General features: G+C 45.7%; 1 protein-coding gene and 2 long non-coding RNA genes across 19 annotated transcripts in view; 2 read left to right on the top strand and 1 right to left on the bottom strand.

Annotated features, from left to right (window-relative positions):
- LOC109260449 (uncharacterized) overlaps window positions 1-6,008 on the top strand; it is an 18,908-nt gene extending 12,900 nt beyond the window's left edge. The window contains exons 7-9 of the long non-coding RNA XR_008423404.1: window positions 4,107-4,262; window positions 4,667-4,829; window positions 5,552-6,008. This is a non-coding gene — a long non-coding RNA (uncharacterized LOC109260449). The remainder of the gene's footprint in view (window positions 1-4,106; window positions 4,263-4,666; window positions 4,830-5,551) is intronic.
- On the bottom strand, window positions 582-15,574 carry ZNF544 (zinc finger protein 544). 9 transcript variants are annotated; one of them, XM_019438600.2, is made up of 8 exons: window positions 15,527-15,574; window positions 14,977-15,117; window positions 14,338-14,482; window positions 10,097-10,508; window positions 8,705-8,796; window positions 7,012-7,150; window positions 6,623-6,706; window positions 582-3,186 (listed from the first exon to the last, which is right to left on the bottom strand). In XM_019438600.2, exons 4-8 carry the CDS (start codon window positions 10,137-10,139, stop codon window positions 1,163-1,165), a joined length of 2,382 nt encoding a protein of 793 aa, XP_019294145.2. In that variant the 5' UTR covers window positions 10,140-10,508; window positions 14,338-14,482; window positions 14,977-15,117; window positions 15,527-15,574; the 3' UTR covers window positions 582-1,162. The 9 variants fall into 9 exon arrangements, with proteins under 9 accessions (XP_019294145.2, XP_053762181.1, XP_019294144.2 ...); XM_053906206.1 differs by lacking the exon at window positions 15,527-15,574 and adding an exon at window positions 15,349-15,491 and having other exon boundaries at window positions 14,338-14,478; window positions 15,040-15,117; XM_019438599.2 differs by lacking the exon at window positions 15,527-15,574 and adding an exon at window positions 15,349-15,489.
- The window catches only part of LOC109260453 (uncharacterized), a 23,796-nt gene continuing 16,000 nt past the window's right edge, over window positions 15,543-23,338 (top strand). For 2 of the 9 annotated variants that reach the window (XR_008423410.1, XR_008423407.1), the window contains exons 1-3: window positions 15,547-16,235; window positions 16,813-17,041; window positions 19,695-19,881. This is a non-coding gene — a long non-coding RNA (uncharacterized LOC109260453). Of the gene's footprint in view, window positions 16,236-16,812; window positions 17,042-19,694; window positions 19,882-23,338 lie in introns of all 9 variants that reach the window. The other 7 variants (XR_008423411.1, XR_008423414.1, XR_008423412.1 and 4 more) reach the window with 6 other exon arrangements.

Here is a 23,338-nt window from a genome sequence, read left to right as displayed (position 1 = left end):
AGCAGCCAGCCTAATGTGGGACTCAAATTCATGAACCATAAGATCATGACCTGAGCCAAAGGCAGACACTCAACCAACTGAGCCACCCAGGCGCCCCTGAGCTGACCTTCTTAACCAACCATCTGTGTACATGTTTTTTATGTGGTTGTAACATTTTGTGTAAATACTACTTTGGGTCCTGTTTTCACTTTACCTGATATATATATACATTTTCTAAGTAGGCTCCATGCCCAATGTGGGGCTTAAACTCATGACCCCTGAGATCAAGAGTTGCATGCTCCGCCGGCTGAGTAGCCAGTCAGTGATAAATATGTTTCATATTGCTATACATCCAGGTCTGATTACAGTCAACCTAACTGGGCAACAAAGTTAAATCAACAGAGTCTTTGACATATTCAGTATTTTTTTTTTTTTTTTTTTTTTTTTTTTTTTTTTAGAGAGCTTGAGTAGGGGAGAGGTGCAGAGGGAGAGAGAGAATCTTAAGCAGACTCCACACTCAGCGCTGAGCCCAATGCGGGGGGTCAATCCTACAATCCTGGGATCATGGCCTGGGATCTTGAGCTGAAATCAAGAGTCAGACACTCAACCAACTGAGCCACCCAGGTGCCCCCAGAGTCTACTTTTAATTCTGATAAAAACCATTTCAGAAGACTTCCCATCCTTAGACCTCCTCCAGTTCATGTTAACTGCTGGTTTACATTGATCATTACTGGTTACATATTTCATCACTCACTACCAACTTCACCATGCAATGATTTCATTTTAGACAGTGTTTGGGGCTTTACATCAAGAATATCTTCCAATCCATTATTTCTAGGAATGTGTTACAGGGACAATGTCTGAGTAAGTTTGGGTGGTTGTTTTCACTAAAAAGATTATTTGGTGGGTATACTTACATTTTGAATTTCCTAACTCCTACTAAGAGCTCTGACTGAAAATTTTAAATCAGTGATCATGTTCACAGTTTCTCATCTAAATGCAGAAGTAAACACATTTTAATGTACATACAAATTACTTGTGCTACGTTTGGGAATTGTAGGCTCCTGGGTTTTACTGCCAGAGGTTCTGATTTAGTAGATCAAGGTAAGCTTGGTAATATGCAGTTTCAATGAACACTCCAAGCAAATCTGATATATGTGGTCATTAGAGCACACTCTGAGAGTCATACCTTGGTCACCTGATGTCTAATAAAGAAGGTTTCGCAGTGAGCTTTTCCATCTTGATTATTCAGAGTTTCTCTCCCATGAATTTTTTCATGTTGAATAAGGGATGTATTATAACTGAAAACTTTCCCGCATTCGTTACATTCATAGGGTTTTTCTCCAGTATGAATTCTCTGATGCCTAGTAAGTTGACATCGCTGACTAAAGGCCTTTTCACAATGATTACATTCATAGGGTTTCTCGCCAGTGTGTGTCCTCTCGTGTTTTGTAAGAGTTGACCGATCATTAAAGGCTTTCCCACAGTCAATACATTCATAGGGCTTTTCTCCAGTATGTGTTCTCTGATGTTCAATAAGGCGTGACTTCTGACTGAAGGCTTTAAAACACGTGTTACACTGATACGGCTTGTCTCCAATGTGTGTTCTTTGATGCACAATAAGGGGAGATCTCTGGCTGAAAGCTTTTCCACAATGACTACACTCATAAGGTTTCTCTCCAGTATGGGTTCGCTGGTGCACAACAAGCTGTGATCGCTGCCGAAAAGATTTCCCACAGTCATTACATTCGTATGGTTTCTCTCCAGAATGAATTCTCTGATGTGAAAGAAGGTGAGAGCTCCCAGCAAAGGCTTTCCCACACTGATTACATTCAAAAGGTTTCTCTCCAGTATGAGTTCTCTGATGCTCAATAAGGTGAGAGCTCCCAGTGAAAGCTTTATCACACTGATTGCATTTATATGGTTTCTCTCCAGTGTGAATTCTCAGATGCCTAATAAGCTGAGTGCTTCTAATGAAGGACTTTCCACACTGGTTACATTCATAGGGTTTCTCTCCAGTGTGAGTCCTTCTGTGTGCAACAAAGTCAGAACTTTGGCTGAAGGACTTTCCACAATGACCACACTCATAAGGTTTCTCTCCAGTATGAATTCTCTGGTGTACAATAAGGTTAGAGTTCCACCTGAAAGATTTTCCACATTCATGACATTTATATGGTTTTTCTCCGGTGTGAGTTCGCTGATGCCTAATAAGTTTGGAACTCTGGGTGAAGGATTTCCCACACTGGTTACATTCATAGGGCTTCTCTCCAGTGTGGGTTCTCTGGTGTACAACAAGGTCATAGCTCTGGCTGAAAGACTTCCCACACAGAGAACATTCATAGGGCTTTTCTCCAGTGTGTGTTCTCTGGTGTACAACAAGCTTAGAGCAACAGCTGAAAGATTTTCCACATTGATTACATGCATGTGGCTTCTTTCCAGTCTGAATGATGTCATAGTCAGTAAAAGATGATGCCTCATGGAAGGTATTACATTCCTCCTCACATCTAAATGGTGCTTCTTCAGGATCACTTATCACAGTTTGTACAAGGCATTTGTCACATTCATACTGGAGTTCTCTAAAATGCATTGGTTTGTGTTCCTTCATAGACATGCTATGATTAATGATGTTTCTATAGTCTGTACAGTCATCGCTGCTCTCTGCTGAAAAAATTCTATTATGGTATTGAAGGGAGGTATCATAGTTGAAAGAGTCACTACTGACAGTATATTCATAAGGCTTTTTATTTCTCGTTTCAACATTTGTAAATTTATTCAAGGAAATGCTCTGATAGAAGGCGCTAGGACTTTGGTGATTTTCATGGGGCTTCAGATCAGCCCAGCCTTTCTCATGATTAATGAAAACTGAATTCTGTTTCAACTTTTTAACCTGTGACTCAAGTGTATGGAAATGTGCTCTTGTGGATAATGTTGGAGGTAGAAGTCTTAAATTCAGGTAACTTCCCCCAAGGTCAGGCTCACAATGTTTCCCATGAGCAAACGGTCTTTCTGGGGTGAATATCGTTTGACTCAAAGGGTCTTCCTGGTGCTCCCTTAGCTGGTCCCTCCAATCCTGCCTTCCTCCCAATGTTACCAACCAGGGGCCCTCCTCCTGTATGCAGCATTTCATTTCTATGTTGTGGAATGGTTCTTCCACAGCAGTATCCTCTTTAGAAGCTGACTCTTCCTTTTCAAGTGTATTCTTCCAGTCTGAAAGAAATCCAAAATACTGAATTACTGGATATGTATTAGAGGGAGAGGATGGGATGAAGGAGACCCACCAAGTATAAGAGGTGTCTCTGGGTTTGTTTCTAACCCATGGATTGTAATTTCATGCAGGATGTGGGGGGGGGGGGGGGAAGATGGATCAGCAAACAGGAAATCAGTGATAAAGTATAAAAAACAAGCAAAGATACTGGGGGACTGGTCCCCAAAGAAGGAGCAGAGAAATAAGAATAAGCAGGGGAGGGTAAAGAATAAAGGAGAAATCCACAAAAAGAATCAGGGGGGGGGGTCTGAAGGTATACAGCCCTCAATAACCACAAAAGATACCTACGTTCTAATTGCTGGAACCTGTGAATATGGTACCTGATTGGGAAAAAGGGTCTTTGCAGATGTGTAAGTTAAGGAACTTAAGATAGGGAGAGTATCTGTGTGGGCCCTAAATGTCACCAGGAGTGTCCTTATAAAAGGGAGGTAGAGAGAGATTTGACACACACAGAGAAGGTGATATGAACACGGAACAAAGAGATTTAGAGATGCTGGCCTTAAAGACTGAAGTGATGTGGGCACAAACCAAGGAATGCTGCAGCCACCAGAAGTGGGAAGAAACAAGGAACAGATTTCCTTCTGGACCCTTCCAAGGGAGCATGACTCTGCTGCCATCGTATTGATTTCAGGTTTCTGGCCTCCAAAACTAGAAGAATCAATTTGTGTTGTTTTAACCCACCCAACTGGTAATATTACAGCAGCCATGGGAAATTAATACAGGGGCCTATCTGGTGCCTCAATCTAGATTATTGATCCAGAATCTTACTCTATTTATTTTCTGGTTCTGGATCTTGAAACAGGATCCCAAACATCAACACTGACTTAATATTCTTAACACACTATTTCTACTGTTTCTTCAGGCTACCCACAGAAAAAAAGACTCTTTCACCACTCCATAGTCAATGCCACCGACACCCCAGAAAAGCACTGTCGTCCTTGAAACAGTGTGGTTGGCCAGGCTGGGTTGCAACTGGGCTTCACTAACCAGCAACTTCTGAAGTTCATTCTCCTCGGTGGTAAGCCAGGAATAAAAATCCTTAGCTTACAGGGTTTACTTTGATGCACAAATGAACCGATCTGTGAGTCCTACATGGTGCCTGGCACAGAGTGCACTGTTAGTTCATGGTACCATTGATATCATCACCCCTGATTGTCCTAACAAGCATTCCTCCCTCTGTTGAAATAGTGGGCCTCTAACAAGTGCTACAGGTTCCCAGCTCAGGACCCTTGCCTGAGTTCTCCCAAGATTCCCCCTTTACGTGTCACTCTTCCTATTTCAGGTGTATAGCTGCCCACATTTAGTACTATCAAGGCCTCTGCTCAAGTCCCTGTGCTTCACCCTCCATGTCTGCCATGGAGACAGGGATCCTCCATTTGGCAAAATGTTAACTATACCCTGTGGCCCTCCTTTAACTTCCAGGAGGACATTTCCGACTTGGACAAAGTCCTTATCTAAGCTCAACACCCTCCACGAGCAATGCTGTTCTCTTTCCCAAGACTCTGTTGTGTTCCCTTTTGATGTTGCCTTGGAATCCCTAATGATCAGAACTTTTTCAAATGAAACAATGAAGGGGAGTGAAAAGGTATTTGGGGACGAGAAGGAGGAAAGAAGTCTTTGGGTGGCTAAAGGTGTCTAAATTGTGTCTGGTCATTGGGAACTGGGCAAAGGAGGTTAGACATTTTTCAGCAGTGTCTCCATTAAGATTTCAAAATGAGGAAAACAGAGAAAGTGATGTCTATGACTGATGAGAATAAAGATGACACCCATAAACTGAATTCAGGATGGCATCATGAGAATGACCAAGAACAAGTAAAAGTGGGTGATGCTTCAGAAGGAAAAATAGCAATAATAGAGGCTGCAAGTGCAAGTTATAGGGTAAGAAGCAACAAGAACACATAAGATAAACTCAACGCCTCTGGCTAGGGGAACACAGAAGGCAGTGTGAAGGTCGAAGATGGTGTGAAGGATACACATGATGCTTCCTGCTAACTGAAAGCAGCCAGTTAAGAAAGGCCATGCACTGCAGGATTCCAACTATAGGACATACTAAAAAAGGTAAAACCAGAGACAGTAAAACAACCAGTGGTTTCCAGGAGTTAGGGTGGAGGGAGGAAGGAATAGGTGGAGCAAAGAGGATATTTAGGGCAGTGGAATTATTTTGCATGATACTATGATAGATATATGGCATCATACATTTGCCCAAACCCATAGAGCGTACAACACCAAGAGTGAACCTGATGTAAACTATTGATCTCTATTGGTAATAATGGGTTAATACAGCTTCACCCATTATTTTCTTTTTAGAGAGAGAACACACATGTGCATGCAGCGTACACACCCGTGAACGGGGGAGGTACAAAGAGAGGGAGAGCCTAAGCAGGCTCCGTGCCCAGTGTGGACTGTGGGACCATGACCTGAGCTGAAATAAACAGCTGGACACTCAACCGACTGAGCCACCCAGGCGCCCCATACAGCTTCACCCATTGTAACAAAAGTACCACAGCATATAAAATATTAATAACAGAGGAAACTGTGTGTGTGTGGTGGGGGAGGGAAGGGTGAAATATGGGAACTCTGTACTTTCTGCCCAACTTTCTGTAAACATAAAACTGCTCTAATAAATAAAATCTATTAATTAAAACAGAACAGCAACAAAAATCAGAAGCAGCCTAATTAGTTAGGATGATGCACATGTTCTAAATTGATCGTAGAAATGGATGCACATTCTGTGAATACACTAAAATCCTCTGCATACTTTAAATTAGTGCGTTGTATGGTATGTGCATTGTATCTGACACAGCTATTAAAAAAAAGAGAGTTCCAACCAGGCTGACACACTGGGATGTATCAGGAAGTGGATGAGAAGAGGTGGGAAAATAAGTCCAGGAACTGATTTAGTAGAAATCCTTCTGGAAGGAGTAGGTCGTTGCCACTTCCCAGGAAGCACAAGTTCTCACCATACCTCTGGATCATCTAGTAGTTATGGGAGTGTCCAACATGGAGGAGGGATGGACACCCAACTACAGGGTAAAGACCAGGCCTGAAGGGGAAGTCTGAGGAGCCGCTGCCTTGGGTGGAAGTCAGGACGAAGGACTCAAGGAAAAGGGGGCACAAGGAGCTGGGAGTAGATGAAGCAAGCAGCTAAGGGATGAAGACCAAGGGAAGATGGGAACAGAAAAGAACCTGTACATAAGAAATGTCAGGACAATAATGATGTGTTTTCATGGACTGGGGATGGATGGGGTGATGTGGCTGAGAATGAGGCTTTTTGGACGCCTGAGGAAGCTCCCTGCTCCTCCTCCCCTCCTAGGACCCAGGGTCCTGGGGAGAGCTCTCTGGCCCCCTTAACTCACCAGGCCTCTGATTTCCTCTCACCTCCGGGAGGTCCATGCTCTGCCCTCCATGGGTCTTGTCCTTGCTCCAGCCAGCAGATCACAGCCGGTTTTGAAAGCAGAAGCCCTGGTCATTGGGGGGAAAACACAGGACTTTGTGCTCTGTTTGAGGAGGAGGAGAACTATGTCCTCTAGCCCAGCCCTCAGTCCTGGGGTTAGATGTGGATGGACTAGGAAGGCCCTGCACATCCCGAAAAAACTCCCAGCAAAACTCTCAGCTCCTTAGAGGCAGAAAAGTGGCAATATCCGGGATCTGCATCTCAAAGGAACCCATTTCTAGAATGTTCTGGCCCAGCCCAGGCATACCCTTAAGAGCCAGAGCTTTGAGTCCCTGAAGCAGAAAACTGCTGTGATGGGCGGAGCCTATCTTACCCAGGAAGGCTAGGTGGCTGCAGGTCTCCAGAGTCACGTTGCGGTACAGCGTCCTCTGGGCTGGATCCAGCTGTCCCCACTCCTCCCGTGTGAAGGTCACAGCCACGTCCTTGAAGCTCACAGGTGGCTGAAACATCACCTGTATCATCATACATTGTGGACGCTGGGTAGGGGGGATGGGGCAGCATGGGGAGGGAGAGGACGTGGGCCGAGGATGACCCCCATGAGCACTCATGGGGTTCCCACCTTTGGGACCAAACCCAGACCCAGGCCCATGGTGTTTTCACTTCTCTCTGAGTGTCTCATCTACCCTGGTCACACTGGTGCTTCTGATTTCCTGTACTGGGAAACAACAGGAATCCCACTCAGACATCCCACCCCTCACTTCTCTACAAAGTCACAAATTTGAAGCCAAAGAGGAGGTTCTAAATCAGGGGTCAGCAAACTTTCGCCTGCAGGACAAATAAGGGCTATGGTATGTTTTTTATAAGGCTAATGCTATGAGCTGCATTGTTTCCCCCCAAATTCACATGTTGAGGGCCTACCCCTCAAAGTGACAGGGCCTTTACCCAGAAGTAATTAAGGCTAATGTAGGTCATGAGGGCAGAGCTCTAGTGTGATGAGATTGGTGTCCTCATAAGAGGAAGCAGGGACAGCAGAGGCCTCTCTCCCTACCACGTGAGGACACAGTGGAGGTGCCACCAGCAAGCCAGAAAGACAGTCCTCACCAGAAAGCAACGCTGTTGGCACCTTGATCTTAGATTTCCAGTCTGCAGAACTATGAGAAAATAAATGTTGCTTACTCCACCCAGCCTGTGGTATTTCGTCATAGCAGCACGAACGGACTAATATAGCTAAGAATGGATTTTTACATTTTTAAATCCATTTTTCACCATGTGTGAAAAGGATGGGACAAAGGCTGTATGCGGTCCACAGAGCCTAAAATAGTTCCTACCTGGCCCTTTAGAGAGAGTGCTAGGTGAAGCCTACTTTCAAGGAAGGCCGCCAGCAGGCAAAAAGCCATGTGTCCTGGCCTCGGGGGCCAGGCCCTGAGGTAGCATCTCAGCTTCATGACTCACTTGAGGGACACCTGGACATGTCCCTGAACTCCTCTAGCTTGAGCTGCTGTCCCTCATGAAGACAGTCTCCCGCATCAGGAAGTCTCACAGGACGTGAGGGGCAGTGACCCCCAGGCACCCAGTAAGCACACAGATAATGGGTGTGGTGATGGGACCCTGAACAAGGTCAGGGACCTGCTCCTCATCCCACTGTGTGCTGCACTGTGAGCCATCTAAGGGCAACTATGGCACTTTAAGGGGACACTCTCAGTGGCCCTCCTGAGTAGTCTCAGTGAGGGTCAAGGGCCCAGTGTGGCTAAATGGGGTATGGAGGCCTAGTTCTGCCCATCCTTGATAACTTGCTGAGCAGCCATCACAAACAGTCTGAGCCACAGGGCACCAGCTGTCCCAGGAGACCAGGTGTAGAAGCCTCATGCTGGGTCTGATCCTAGAAGCTCCTGGTTCATCCATACAGGGAAGGTGCTTTATCTGCAAAGAGCTCTTGGCTTTCACATGAAGGCTAAGGACAACATTACAGTGCTCTTATGGGCTGGCCTGAGGACCTGGGTGCTAGTCCTGGACCCATTTTGCAGCTGAGGAGACTGAGGCAAAGAGAGAAAAGGTCCCTAACTCACCTGGGATGGGACTGGCTGAGAATGTGCTTCCATTTCCTCCTCATACCTGAATAAGCTGTTGTGGAGAGGGCAGGGATCCTCAGAAGGCAGGGCTGGTGAAAGAGGGAGCAATTAGCAATTCAGCCCCTCCTCAGTAAGCCCACGGGACAGAAACCACCCACAACCCCAACAAAGGAGAGGCCTGCCAATGCCATCTGATGAACATTCCCCTGGGGTTTGAGTAGCTGGGAGACAGGGCTGTGACCAGTTTCCTAAAAGTCCAAGGCTCTGAGGTCAGCTGTGGCAGCCAAGCCAGCTTTCCAGATGTGGAGTGGGCCAGCCAGCCCAGGTCCTAGCCTAGGGATGGACATGGGCTGCCCCAGGCTCAAGGTAAATGCCCAGGTACATGCTGGTGTGTCTGAACTGTGACCCCACAGATACACAGCCAACCCTAGACACCTAAGTAAAGGACTGGCCAGTTTCTCCTGTCATTTCAAGAGACTAAATCGGAGGAGATACAAGCAGAGTGTTAAGACAATTGTACGATTTTAAGATACCTCAATGAAACATCAGCTAATTTCCCACGAAAACCGCACAATTTTTGAATACCAGTGACACATGAACTGGCTTCAAAAAGAAAAAAAGACTCACAATTTTAAAATATCACAATAAAACATCAGCTGGTTTCCAAAAATGGGGGTAGGGGGAATGGGGACAAGGAGGATAAAAATCCCCAGGAGGACAACTAAGGGCTCTGTAGGGGGTGTCACCCCGGGTATGTGCTCCCCCAAGCTACTCTGGAGGTACAGGACGCTGCCCCCGCGTGGCGTGTGCCCATCACCTGCTGCTTTACTTGTTCGCCGTTGCTTCCCATACCCTACTTGTCTAATAGCTTGGCTGCAGGCATGTGACTGTCCCACTGAGACGGCCGGGTGAGAATCCCATGAAATATGGCCGCCAAACCTTCCCCATATTTGACTCCTGCTCACCCACTTGCACCAGAAGCACACCCACACCTGTGTACGCCCACACACCAACTCTCGTCACTGGTCATTTGGGATGACGACCCAACATTCCAGAAATATATGCTGCATTTGTGTGTCTGTTCACATGGAGCTCCTGCTCATTCCGCCAGATGGCACCTTTCATTTGCATGGTGCCATCCAGGTCACAAAGAACCTTGAACCCTCACCCCCTTGAAACTCAGAACAGCTACCGTCTGGGCTGGAGGCCCACGGAGACTCGTGACTCTCATTCATTGCTTCCGGGAGGCAGACACTCACTCTTCTCCCAGGACTGAATGCTAGCATTTTTCTTGTTCTACGTTCTCTGTAAAACCATTTCCCCGGAGAATCAAAAAGCACTAGGGGAAATCGTGCTCTCCCCATGCTTCACATTTGTGGCAGTTCTCACCTCTGCCTTCAAATGTCCGGACAGTCTCCTCTACCAGTGTCATCTCCTCTTCGAGCTTTTCCAGGTGCTGGGTTTCTCATAGGTCCTGAGCTCCGCGGAGAGTATGCTGGGGGCAGCCCCTAGCCACAGTCAGCAGGAGCACGGTGGTTGCAGATGGGCCAGGACCTCAGCACCTGCAACTGCTGGAGCCACAAAGGCACCAGAGGCAGCTTCCCACTGTTCTCCCACTTCCAAGACAGTCTCTTTCGAGAACTCTGCTGATTCCAATGCAGCGAGGTCTGAGAACTCCTTTTCTGAGCTTCATTCTGCAGACATTCTCTTCTGGTCATCACCTTCGTGGTGGGTCCCAATCTCTCTCACAGAGACCTCATATTCTTCAGGCAAATAGAGCACCCAAGTCCTCTGAGAATTGCTGTAAAAAGGAGAGAGTGCTGAGCAACAAATTCAATACTGAAGCAGAAGATGATGGCTTCAAAACGCAGGGCTGTGTCTGACCTTGGCGCTCAGGCCAGTACAGATAAGGCAGCAATAAACATGCAAGAAACAGAATGCCAGAATGTTTCGAATAGCTGTCAAATAAGAAATCTTAGAGGAAAACCATTTATATCCTACTAAAAAACATTAAAGTCAGAACATAAGTCTGTGACAAAAAGTTCAACTTTCAACTTTAGAGCTGGTGTGAGTACGCATTTACCTGACTCCCAGAACAACCCCCACCCCAAGAAGGCAAAAGTTCCATCCATCCATAACAATGCTGGAATGGCCACACCGTCCACAGCACACCTAACATACTGTGTGCATAACAGGTTGTGTAACTCCGTAGGCCTAGATTATCCATGACTCGCACGTTTCAAAGAAAGGCCTGTTCCCTGACCGGCTAGCTGCTGGGAGGTAACCTCTGAGCAATTAGGGATATCCTACCTGATAAATTGTCTCTGTTTACTTGGGGACACCATACACAGTGTGCATCAGGCTCAACTAAAGGACCAGGCCATGAAAAGAACCCCATCTCCAGGAAGTGTGAGAAAGTTGGCCCTTTCTGCACAGCTGTGGTTCTCAACTGGGAGCAGGGGTGCCCTCAAGGGACATCTGGCAATGTCTGAAGACACGTGGTTGTCACACCTTGTAGAGGGTGGGCAGAGGTGAGAGGGGCACTAAACACTTCCCCCACCTGAGGACGACTCAGCCTCCAATGTCAACAGTGCCAAGATTTCCTAGCCTGGAAATGATTAACTCTCTGGTCTTCACATGTGTACTGAGAATCTGAGAATGATGCTTCAAGTCCTTTCTTCCTTTCTTTCTTTCTTTCTTTCTTTCTTTTCTTTCTTTCTTTCTTTCTTTCTTTCTTTTTCTCTTTCTTTCTTTCTTTCTTTCTTTCTTTCTTTCTTTCTTTCTTTCTTTCTTTCTTTCTTTTTGGAGAGAGCAAATGAGCTGGGGGTAGAAGGAGAGAGGAAGAAAGAGAGAGAGAGGGAGGGAGAATCTCAAGCAGGTTCCATGTTCAGCAAAGAGCCCGAAATGGGGTTCAATCACACAACCCTGGGATCATGACCTGAGCCAAAATCAAGAGTCAGACACCCAACTGAGTCACCCAGGTGCCCCTGAAATCCTTCCTGACCCCTCCTTCACACTCACCTATCACATTCAGTTAGTCACAAAGACCTGGGGTCCCCCACATTTCAAATATGCACCTCTCCACACCCTTGGTTCCCAATGTCTGGCCTATTGCTTTTTGATTGAGTTACTGAAGAAGATCTGACTGGGTCCTATCTCCTGTCTTTCCCCCTTTCTCCCAGGAAGCCACAGAAGCCATAGTAGAATGCAGCTTCTGTCACTGTGTGGCAGTTTCCCACTGTCTTCAGGTTCAAGTTCAAGTTCCTCCACAAGCTCTGGAAGTTCCTTTCTGTATTAAAAGTACACATGATGGGGTACCCGGGTGGCTCAGTCGGTTAAGCATCCGACCTCAGCTCAGGTCATGATCTCATGGTTTGTGAGTTCGAGCTCCACGTTGGGCTCTGTGCTGACAGCTCAGAGCCTGGAGCCTGCTTCAGATTCTGTGTCTCCCTCCCTCTCTGCCCATCCCCTGCTCATGCTCTGTCTCTCTCTCTCTCAAAAATAAATAAACATTACAAAATTTTTTTTTTTAAAAGTACACATGATATGGGGCACATGAGATGGGGTGGCTCAGTCAGATGAGCATCCAACTTCAGCTCAGGTCACGAGCTGTGCTGACAGCTCAGAGCCTGGAGCCTGCCTTGGATTCTGTGTCTCCCTCTCTCTGTCCCTCCCCCACTCACACTCTCTTTCTCTCTCTCTCTCTCTCTCTCAACAAAAAAAACATAAAAAAATTTTTTAAAGTACACATGAGAGGCGCCTGAGTGGCTCAGTCGATTGAGCGTCCGACTTCAGCTCAGGTCATGATCTCGCGGTTGGTGAGTTCAAGCCCCACATTGGGCTCTGTGCTGACAGCTCAGAGCCCAGAGCCCACTTCAGATTCTGTGTCTCCCTATCTCTCTCTGCCCCTCCCCCACTTGCATTCTGTCTCTCAAAAATTAAAATAAACATTAAAACAATCAAATCAAATCAAATCAAATCAAATCAAATCAAATAAAAAGTACATATTAAATGCCAGTTCGGACACTGAGTTGGGAAAAACCCTGTCTGTTCTCCCAAGATTCTCCTTTACTCCTACATTCTCAACAGTCCTGACCCTTCTGCTCACCAAATGTGGGGGTTTTTCCCATACCAAACACTTCTCTGTGACACCAGCAGGGTGTCCAACAATTTAACTCAACTCAGATCCCACATCTTAAGGGCTCAGTTCCACAAGACTGCCCCAATCCCTCCAGATGCCAACCATAAGCAGCAGGTTCCCAAGTTACCCACAACTCCTCTCTGACTTAGCTACAAATTGAAAATTCCCATGACCTCCTCTCCTTAGATCCTATATTTGTTGGAGTGGCTCACAGAACTCAAAGTAATGTACGCATTTGCCAGTTTATTAAGGTATATGACAAAGAACACAGATGAACAACCAGATAAAGAGATACACAGGGTGCCATCTTGGTTCTCTGCCTCTCCCTCTGGTATGCTGCTGCCCAGCCCACTGCCCCTTTCTTAGCATCTTTCATCAAGGACCTGCCCCTCAGCCTCTCTCACTTGGAAGCTCAACACAATCTGCCTCAGGCTACCAGCCACCCTCTCTGCCTGCCACGGATGGCTTTTGAGTCCTAGGTGGTATGAGACACATCCGCCCCATCTGTATCCCCACTACAGCAGCAAGTCCATGCTCTGACTCCCTCTTCCCACCCCTCTCACTACTGTCCGATCTGCGCAGACAAACCTGCCTCTTAATTCACTCCAGTCAATGACCCTAGGCTCTACCACCTTCCAGGCACTGACTCCTCTAAGCCAAAACCCTCCCAAGTGGCTCCCTTCAACTTCTCAGGGGAGAGATTTCCCTTCTAGTCAACTAAACTCCTGCATCCCAGTACCCCCAACCCTTACTTCCATGCTTCTGCTCCTCACAGCTAGGCCCTTGGAGCAGCCAACACCTCAGTCCCCTCTTCTTCACTCTGTCCATGCTCTCTCTACCCTCACTCTTTTTTTTTTAATTTTTTTTTAATGTTTATTTATTTTTGAGACAGAGAGAGACAGAGAATGAACGGAGGAGCGTCAGAGAGAGGGAGACACAGAATCTGAAACAGGCTCCAGGCTCTGAGCTGTCAGCACAGAGCCCAACGCGGGGCTCGAACTCACGGACCGCGAGATCATGACCCGAGCCGAAGTCGGCCTCTTAACCGACTGAGCCACCCAGGCGCCCCACTCTACCCTCACTCTTGAACACACACGCTGCAAATGCACACCACACCCAATAAAGCGGACAAAGATTCTAGATGATGCCATCTTATTCTGACACTCCTGCCCATCCTTGGGCAGTCTCCTCCTGCCTATAACCATTTCTACTCTCCCATCCTCTCCTTGTCTGGAGGCATCCAAGGGCAAGGGCTGGGAACACTACTCTGCAGCCAGACTGACTGCTTTCAAAGTCCCAGCTCCACCACTTGCCTCTGTAGGCCCTAAACAGCCCTCCTTAACCTCACTAGGCCTCAGTTTCCTGATCTGTAGACATCTGGGAGAACAGCAGGCCTTGTGTCATCGTGCTTCTGTGAGGATTAAATGAGCTGTATTTATAGAGCTCAACATCATGCGACACACAGGACACAGCACATTTAGTCACATACATTATACATAAATTCCTCTTCTATGCCTCCTGCTGGACCTGGGAGGGGGCTGGTGCGGCAGGGTCTCTCCTTGTCTCCTCTGTCTCCAGGGCTGGGGCAGAGGTTGTTTTCTTCTTCTTCCTTTCACAGCTTCCTCTTTCCCTGCCTGGAGAGTGGGGTTTCAAGTGCTGTGCCAGGCTTCAAGTTCAGCCCAGACCTCCCTCCCAGGCTCCCTGCCAATGCCACTTCCTCCTCTATTTCCAGCCCACCTCCTATCCACTCCTCAACTCAACACAGCCGAGTGACCAGGAATTCTGTGACCTCCATCCTGGCTCCTCACTAGAAATGGGAACTCAAGAGTCCTCAGCTCTTCCCACCCCGTTGGCATTCCCTCTTGCACAGTTATTTCCACAGCCAGACGTTTCTACTCTGAGGCTCTTTGAAATCCAACTCTAATGCCTCACGTACCGGATAGCTTCATGTCCGTGTTCTTCACACCTCCAGCCCCTTCTCTCTCCCAGCCCTTAACCTGGGGTATCAACAAACACAATGAACACCCTGGGCGCAGAGTTGATTGATGCTCTACCTGGACTGCCCCTAATTCTTTGTTCGCTTGGAAAGCATACACTTGCTCTTCAAACTGAGTTCAAGTTCACATACCAGTGGAAGAAAACGCGTCCAAGTTCTGAGGCTGGGGTGGCCTCTGGGTAAAGGAAGCCTCACTTGCCTGGTTCTGCTGCCGGGAGGCCTAGGCTACCACCACCTGCACAGAGCGCCCCCGGGGTAGGTGGGGTTAATAACCTGAGGAAAGAAAAGAGACGCGAGGCTGGGTCTGGGTGGGCAGGCCCCAGATTCCCACAGGCCGGCCAGAAACCCTCAACAACAGCTGGTCTCCTTTGCGGCGGGAGAGCTTCAACCAAACCGGCTCCCGGCCGCGCCCCGGAGCAGGAGAACCTCAAACTAGATCACACCCAGCCGCTCTCTGCAGCAGGAGGGGCCCTGGCTGCACCAGCTCCCTCCCAGTTTCTGTACAGAGAGGGACTCGCTTCCGACAGGCCCAGCGCGGCCCCGCAGGCGCAACGACCTCGGCCAGTCCCCTGACTTCCCGGGCACCGCCCAGATAACTTCGGTCCGGCCTGGCCCCGCCCTCCAGCCCGCCCCGCCCAGCCGACAGCGGAGCCTCCGCGTGGGTCCCGGATTTCAGGCTCACCTGAGCGTGCGGATCAATGGCTGCGCTTCCGGTGGACGGCGGAAGTGCGCGCGCTGGGCGTAACGGACTGCAAATCCCAGAAAGCCGCGCGCCGGTGGCGGTTTTTCCCGCGGCGGCGACCGTTCTTCCAGGCGACTGTTCCAGGGCGGAGGTGTTTGTGCGCCGGCGGCTCCCTGGGACTCAGAGTCGGCCGTCTCCCTTTTACGGCGGCTCGTGTTGTGGTTTCGAGTGTGGTTTCCCTTGGGCTGTGCTCTTTGGCGTGCCTCTCCGCTCGGCCCGGGTTAACGGACGCGACTCTGACTCTCCTCAGCCGGCAACCGAGGCCGCGACGCCAGAATGGCGGACGTCTGCGATCCACGTCGAGGGCGGGATTCGCGTCTGAACTGCGCTCGGCCGCATCCTTTCCTCGTCGGCCTTTCCAGCGCGTCGACCTGCTGTGGAAGTGAACGAAGACGCCTTGAAAGGGTCTAGACCCCTTTAAAGCGAGGGAGTCCGCCACCATCCTGGGCCTTTGGCGGAGGCTCGAAGGCGGGCACGGAAAGCTTTTCAGCGACAAGCAGGAGAGGCCTCGGGTGCGCCTTGGATGCACTTTGGCGAGTGTGGAAGTTGGAGACGGGCTAACTAAGCGGGTCATCCTGTCTGGGATGGCTTAGGGAGTATATTTGGCTTTCTCCGGTTGGCCCGAAGTGGGCCAGGGACAAAAAAATAGGTAAGCTGACAGTTAGTGACCAAGTCCTGAATGTGGGGGCCTGTAGCCGGAGAGGTTGTGGGTCTGTTCTGTTAGGTGTGGTCTGCCCGTTGTTGTGTTTGCAGCCTCACTGCGTCGTGGGGCGCAGAGTGTGAGACCTTCCACCTGCTGACCTGCCACAGGAACCTTCCCAGGCCGGCCTGCTGGCGGGAGCCACTCTGGCTCTGCCTGAACGTCGTAAGCTCCTGATTGTTCCCTCGTGTCTGGGGTGCTCTTGTGACCAGCCTTCCTCGCTTGGACTCTTCTGGGCCTGACCTCGTTGGTTGCTTTACCCAACAACAATCAGCTTCTTAACTTGCGTATTTCATACTTGTTAACATGACCCTGCAATTTGTAGATTCTTCCAGGAAGTCTGGAATCTGACTTCCAAAGGGAGAGTCTTGATGGAGTGGGCTCGTGCCTCTTGCTGTGTCACTGAATTAGACAAAAGCCCTTTGGCCAAGGAGAAACGACAGGTCTGCTGGGGGCTTCTGGGGAAGTTCCCCCCTCAGTAATTGACATAGACCATAGGGTGTCTCCTTTTATTGTCTTTGAACAGCATTGTCTGCACATAATGTGTAGAACCGTACTGCCGTGCCAGCACCTTGAAGAGGCCAGCCCAAGGGGCAAAGTCGCCATGCTGAGAATGGCAGAGCAGAAAGATGGAAAGAACCAGAGTCACCGAATCAACTAATACTGCCTGTGGCCATCTTGGGACTTTTCCTTATGATACCATAAACGACCTTGTTTATTTTTATCATGGAAAACTTCAAACATACAAGAGTAAGGTGAATAGTGTGATGAAAACCCATACTTCTCTCCATGCATTTACTCAACTTCTTTTACTCACCTCATTCTGTTCTTTAAATTTATCCCCACTTGCTCCCAGCCACCACTGGATTGTTTTGAAGCAGATTCCCTATCATTTCACTCATAAATAACTAAGGTTATCTGTAAAAGATAATGATTTCTGGCAGAATAGGAAAATCCATAGAGAAAGTAAATTAGTGGTTGCCTAGGACTGGGGAAGTTTGAGGGAAAATGAGTGACTGCTAAATGGATATTGGTTTCTTTTGGGGGTGATGAAAATGGCCTAAAGTTGATTGCAGTGATGGTTGTAAAACAGTAAAAAACCATTGAATTGTACAGTTTAAGTGGGTGTGTGTGAATTATGTTAATAAGACTGTTTAAAAATCAGTACATAAGGTTGCCAACACCTATTGGAAAAACATATAATGGGGGGAAAAGATGACTTCTGAATACATAACCATAGTCATTAACACACCTAAAAATATTAGCAAAAATTCCTTAATATCAAATATCCAGTGTTAATTCCACTTGTGTCCTTTTTTTTTTTTTTTTAAACATTTTGTTTATTTAAATTAGGATCTGAACAAGATTCACACTTTACATTTGGTTAATGTGTGCTTCAGTCTTATAATTTAGGGATTTGCCCCATATGTGCTTTTTCCTTTTATTTCCATCTGTTGAAACTAGGTAAATTTTCCAAAAGGATTTACTACATTCTGGATTTTGGTGATAGTATCCTTGTGGTGTCATTTCTTGTTCCCTTATTTTCCTGTGAATTGGTAGTTGAACCTTGAGGCTTAATTAGATTCAAGTTTGTTATGCTTGCCAATCCTTTATAAGTGGTGCATGTGTTTTCTTTGGAATCATATCAGAAGGTACGTAATGTCTGGTGCACTTCTGTGATGTTTATTTTGATCAAGGGTTGACAGCTTGATCCATTTATTATAGAATTGTCCAGCATTTTTCGCAGAGTGGTTTTCGCAGTCATTGAAGATTGTTGCTTATACCCATTATTACCCATTATTTTATTAGGAGTTACAAAATGGTTATTTTCTAATTACATCATTTCTTCTGCATCTTTTTGCTGCATCTTCTGCATTCTTCCATAAGGAAAAACTTTCCCTCACAAACGTTTTGGTTACTCTAAGGAGGTAGAGTTTATTCAAGAAAAGCAGGATAAATGCTTCATTCTTTGCCTATGCTTTGAGAAAATAGATATATTAGCATTTTCCAAAGGTAGCCAGTGAGTATGTTTTATATACATGATTTTTAACATATTTTATCTGTTTTAATCTATTACAGTGAATAATTTGATGCTCCAACTGTCCAAATGTTGGCCACAAGCAGCTCCCTCTATGCTGACTCCTGTGTCCTTTTGACATGATCTCAAGCTTTTGATAACTTCTTTGCTTTCCAGTCAGAGAAGATGTTGCAAGGCTCATTCTGTAAATTTCCTGCCCCACCCTGGAATTAGGCACTTCTCTGAGGAATCCTGGTTCTTTTTAGTGGGAAGTGTGTTTTAGAGACCTGGGCACTAAGAGTACCATTACTACTAGAGTAGTTATTGTTATAAACCTCTTTTTTTTTTTTTTTTTTAAATGTTTTATTTATTTATTTTTTGAGACAGAGAGAGACAGAGCATGAGCAGGGGAGGGGCAGAGAGAGAGGGAGACACAGAATCTACCTCTTCCTTAGGTAAAGGTCCTATACCACACATGGTCCTGTGATGTACTCTGTTGTTCCCACCTAACCATTTGGCTGGGGAGACCACTCTGGCAGCTGCCCTGGGCAGTATTGGGTGGCATGATGGCAGTTCTTCCACCAGGCCCCTAGTGATGCCATGTAATCTGTGTCCAGCTTTTTGCTATTAAAAATAGTGCTGCAATGGATACTCCTCTGCCTACGTAATTTTGTATTTCTGCCAGTGTATATTTGGAATAGAAGTGAAAGATAAATGTATATGTACTTTTGCCCAATTCCTCTCCCTTGGGATTGTACCTTATTACATTCTACCAGCAATGTATGGGAGGGTGTACAGTCTCATCACCTGAGTGTGGCAAAGTTTGATGCCAAACTTTGACCCTATGTGAATCTGATAGGTAAGAAACAGTATTTCAGTGTAGTTCTTATTGGCATTTCTCTAATTATGAGTAGAATTTCTCTAATTATGAGCATCTTTTAATATGTTTAAGAGCCATTTCATTTTTTCTGTGAACTGTTCATATTTTGCCCATTTTTCTTTCTTCTTTTTTTTTTTTTATTTTTATTTTTTTAACGTTTATTTATTTTTGAGACAGAGAGAGACAGAGCATGAACGGGGGAGGGTCAGAGAGAGGGAGACACAGAATCTGAAACAGGCTCCAGGCTCTGAGCTGTCAGCACAGAGCCCGACGCGGGGCTCGAACTCACGGACCGTGAGATCATGACCTGAGCCGAAGTCGGACGCCCAACCGACTGAGCCACCCAGGCACCCCAATTTTGCCCATTTTTCTATAAGGTTGTTAGTCTTTTACTCTAGCTTTAGAAGTTCTTGATTAGCAATGTTAACCTGTAGCTTATATTACAAATTGCAATTTTTCGTTTTGTAATCTTTTTGAAAAAAATTTTAAAGTTTATTTATTACTGTTACAGCCAGAGCAAGAGAACGTGTATACATGCCAGAGAGGGACAGAGAGAGAGAGGGAGAGAGAATCCCAAGCAGGAGCCGCACTACCAGCACAGAGCCCAACTCGGGGCTTGAACCCATGAACCGCGAGATCAGGACCTGAGCCGAGGTCGAGAGTTGGACCCTCAACTGACTGCGCCACTGAGGCACCCTGTTTGTAATCTTTTTTATATTGCTAATAGTGTTGTGGGTTTCTTTCTCATGTAAAAGTTAATCAAATTTATGAGTTTTAACTTTATTGCTTCTGGATTTTGATTAATGGATAGGAAATATTCTCAAGTTATGGGGCAATTTACCCATGTTTCTTCTAGTACTTTTATGGTATAGTATGGCAATGTATGAATTCTTAGAATTTATCCTAGTGTATGGTGTGAGGAATGACTTCCATTTTATCTTTTGTCCTATGGCTCCATAGTTACACTAGCTAAGTAGCTTACATTTTCCTTACTGTTTTGAGGTACCCCTTTTATCATACACTTAAATTTCTACATGCATTTGAGTATTTCTGGATTTTCTGTTCAGTTGATCTGTATATATTCATGTGTCAATATTACAATTTTTAAGTTATGGATGCTTTGTAGTATTTTTACTATTTAGTAGAGCATACCTCATTGCCCTTCTTTTTCAGGATGATTCTGGCTGTTAACACTTTTTTTATCGTTTAGCTCTTCTAAATTGGTGGAGAGTTGAAAGAGGAGCTATTAATGATAGTAATAACGATACTAATAGATTAAGGGCTTACTGACTGTCAGCCCTGTAAAGGACATGTGTATATTAACTCAGTACTCTTCTCAACAGCCCTATAAGATAGACACTTTCTTCCCTGTTGAACAGCTAGAAAAACTGAGGCACAGGGATACCTAGTTGACTCAGTTGGTTAAGTGTCTGACTCTAGATTTTGGCTCAGACTTCAGCTGTCTCTGTTTTGACCTCACACTTTCCAGTAGGGTTCTTCTTTCCAGCTTGTCTCTTGGCTAAGACAGAAGACCCTGATGGCAAAGCATCCCCTGAGGGGAACCAAAACTACCCCCCCCCCCATAAGGACTGCCCTGAGCCAGCAAGACCCCACCTGTGATTGACTCCAAGACATTGATTTGACTCCATTGATTTGACTCTCAATATCTACCTGCATGTACCCACCCACCTTTGCTCCACTTTTTCCTTTTATAAACACGGAAATATTCTCATCACTTTGGAGATAGTCTTTGAGACATTAGTCCGCTGTCCAACTGGTGTTGGCCTCATTGAAATTAATTCTTTTTTTTTTTCTTTAAACTTTTTTTAATGTTTATTTTTGAGAGACAGAGACAGAGCACAAGTGGGGAAGGAACAAAGAGAGAGAGGGAGACACAGAATCCAAAGCAGGCTCCAGGCTCCAAGCTGTCAGCATAGAGCCCGATGCAGGGCTTGAACTCATGAACCACGAGATCATGACCTGAGCTGAAGTCGGACGTTTAACTGACTGAGCCACCCAGGCGCCCCGAAATTAATTCTTTTCTTGTTTCAACACTTGTCTCTCTGCCTTTGGATTTTGTCAGCATTGTGTGGCCAACCCTGGTCTGTTAGGGACCCCTGGAGCCAGGTGTGCTTGCATCCAGGTGCCTGGGCTACAAAAGAAGCTGAGGTTTCATGCTGAGTTAAGATGGTTCTTTAGGATAAAAGTCTTTATAACTATAGAGGTTCTTAAGACAAAAGTCTCAGTCCACTGGATTTTTGAATAAAGTCACTTTCATTACCGCAGCGTCTTGCCTCTCCCCTTACATAGGCCTGTTGTGTGGTGAGCAAAACAAGGTTGGACTTGGTTAGAACACCATTTTCCCTCCAGAGCTGGATGTTCTCTTAGGTCCTCTCCAAGAATAACTTACTTTAATTTGGGCTTTCTTCCCCAATTTCTACTCAGAAAGACTTGAGATGGAAGGACAATGGATCCTTAGTCTTTGAACCGTATCCCTGTTTCAGGTGGATAAAGTAATGATAATGGCAACCATATTCAACTAAAAAATAAAAAAAAGACTGCATAACATCAAATTGCTACTTTTAATTTTGCTCGTGTTACAACACTAAATTTAGTCTACTCTGTTCATCTACTCTCTGGCCCTTTAGGGTACGGTAAAGCTTATAGCTGGGGCACATTGACTACATTTATAGGGATTCTTTCTAATATGAGTCCTTTGATGTTTAATAACATGAGAATTCTAGTTAATTTTCCACACTTGGGACACTCACAAGTTTTCTCTCCAGTGTGAGTTCTCTGATGCCTAATAAGAACTCCAGATGAAAGATTTTCCACACTGAAGGTACTCATGCAGTTTCTTTGCAGTATGAATTCTCTGATGAGTAACAAAGTGAGAACTCCCACTGAAGTATTTCCCACACTGATTACACTCATAAGTCTTCTTTTCAATGTGAATTCTCTGGTGTGAAATAAAGCCAGAGCTCTGAAAAAAAATTCCTATACTGACTACACTCTTAAGGCTTCCCTCTATTATGTTTTGTTTGTTTGTTTTTTGTTTTTTTTGAGCGAGAGAGTACGCTTGAGTGTACTCGTGAGCAGGAAAGGGGCAGTGAGAGAGGGAGAGAGGATGCCAAGCAGGCTTCACGCTGTCAGCACAGAGCCTGATGCGGGGCTCAAACCCACAAACCGTGATCTCATGACCTGAGCCAAAATCTAGAGTTGGATGCTTAACTGACTGAGCCACCCAGGTGCCCATGTTATGCTTTCTTTGATAAGTATTAAAATCAAGGATGTGACTGAAAGATTTCCCAGTGATTACAACAGAATAGTTTTTTTTTAAGTGTGAGACATCCTACCAAAAGCTCTCCCACATTAATGACATTCATGGGGTCTCTCTCCAGTATGAATTAAAGAATGTCTAACAGGTAAGGAGGGCCAACTGAAAGGATCCCATGTTGATTACATTCATAGTTTTTCTTGGGTATGATGAGTTCTTTATACAGTTGATTAAACTTAATTGATCAATTTCTTGAAATTGAAGTATTCTTGGATTCCTGAAATAAATTGTTTGGTCATGGTATTGTTCTTTAGATATACTGCTGGATTTGATTAAATATTTTATTTTCAACTCACATATTTATATTCATAGATGAAGCTGGGTGATACATTTCTTTTTTATACCATCTTTATCAGATGTGAGTATTATGTTATCTTCATTTAATATTTTGTGAAGCTGTTCATTGTGTTGATATGGAATTTTTTAACAAATTGGAATAGTTTATTCCTTAAAGTTAGATTTAAAGTCTGGGGCGCCTGGGTGGCTCAGTTGGTTAAGCATCGGACTTTGGCTTATGTCAGGATGTCATGGTTCGTGGGTTCAGGCCCCACGTTGGGATTTGTGCTAAATATTGAAAAGAAATTTAAAAGAAAGGTTTAAAGTCAGCTATAAACCCTAGGCTTTGTGTCCATGTCACTTCCATGGTAATTATTCTATTGGAGTTTTCGGCTTCTTGTTCACTTTTGTTTATTTATATTAGGAAATTTTCCATATAGTTCTGTATAATAGTCTCGTAATTCTTTTAATTGCTTCTGTACCTGTGGTTATCTTCTTTCTCATTTACATTATAATACTTTTGTTCTCTCAGTCAGGCTTTT

The sequence above is a fragment of the Panthera pardus genome, unplaced genomic scaffold (genome assembly GCF_024362965.1).
Source record: "Panthera pardus isolate Hobbes unplaced genomic scaffold, ASM2436296v1 HiC_scaffold_18, whole genome shotgun sequence".
Classification (NCBI taxonomy): domain Eukaryota; kingdom Metazoa; phylum Chordata; class Mammalia; order Carnivora; family Felidae; genus Panthera; species Panthera pardus.
This window is presented reverse-complemented; position numbering and strand designations above follow the sequence as displayed.

Coding starts and splice junctions, on each gene's coding strand:
- ZNF544 (XM_019438600.2), bottom strand. CDS start 10,139: ATGACACTGGTAGAGGAGACTGTCCGGACATTTGAAGGCAGAG. Junction 8,797..10,096: donor CCGGACATTTGAAGGCAGAG/GTGAGAACTGCC, acceptor CTCTTTCACCAG/CCCTGCCTTCTGAGGATCCC. Junction 6,707..7,011: donor CAGCCACCTAGCCTTCCTGG/GTAAGATAGGCT, acceptor CCCAATGACCAG/GGCTTCTGCTTTCAAAACCG.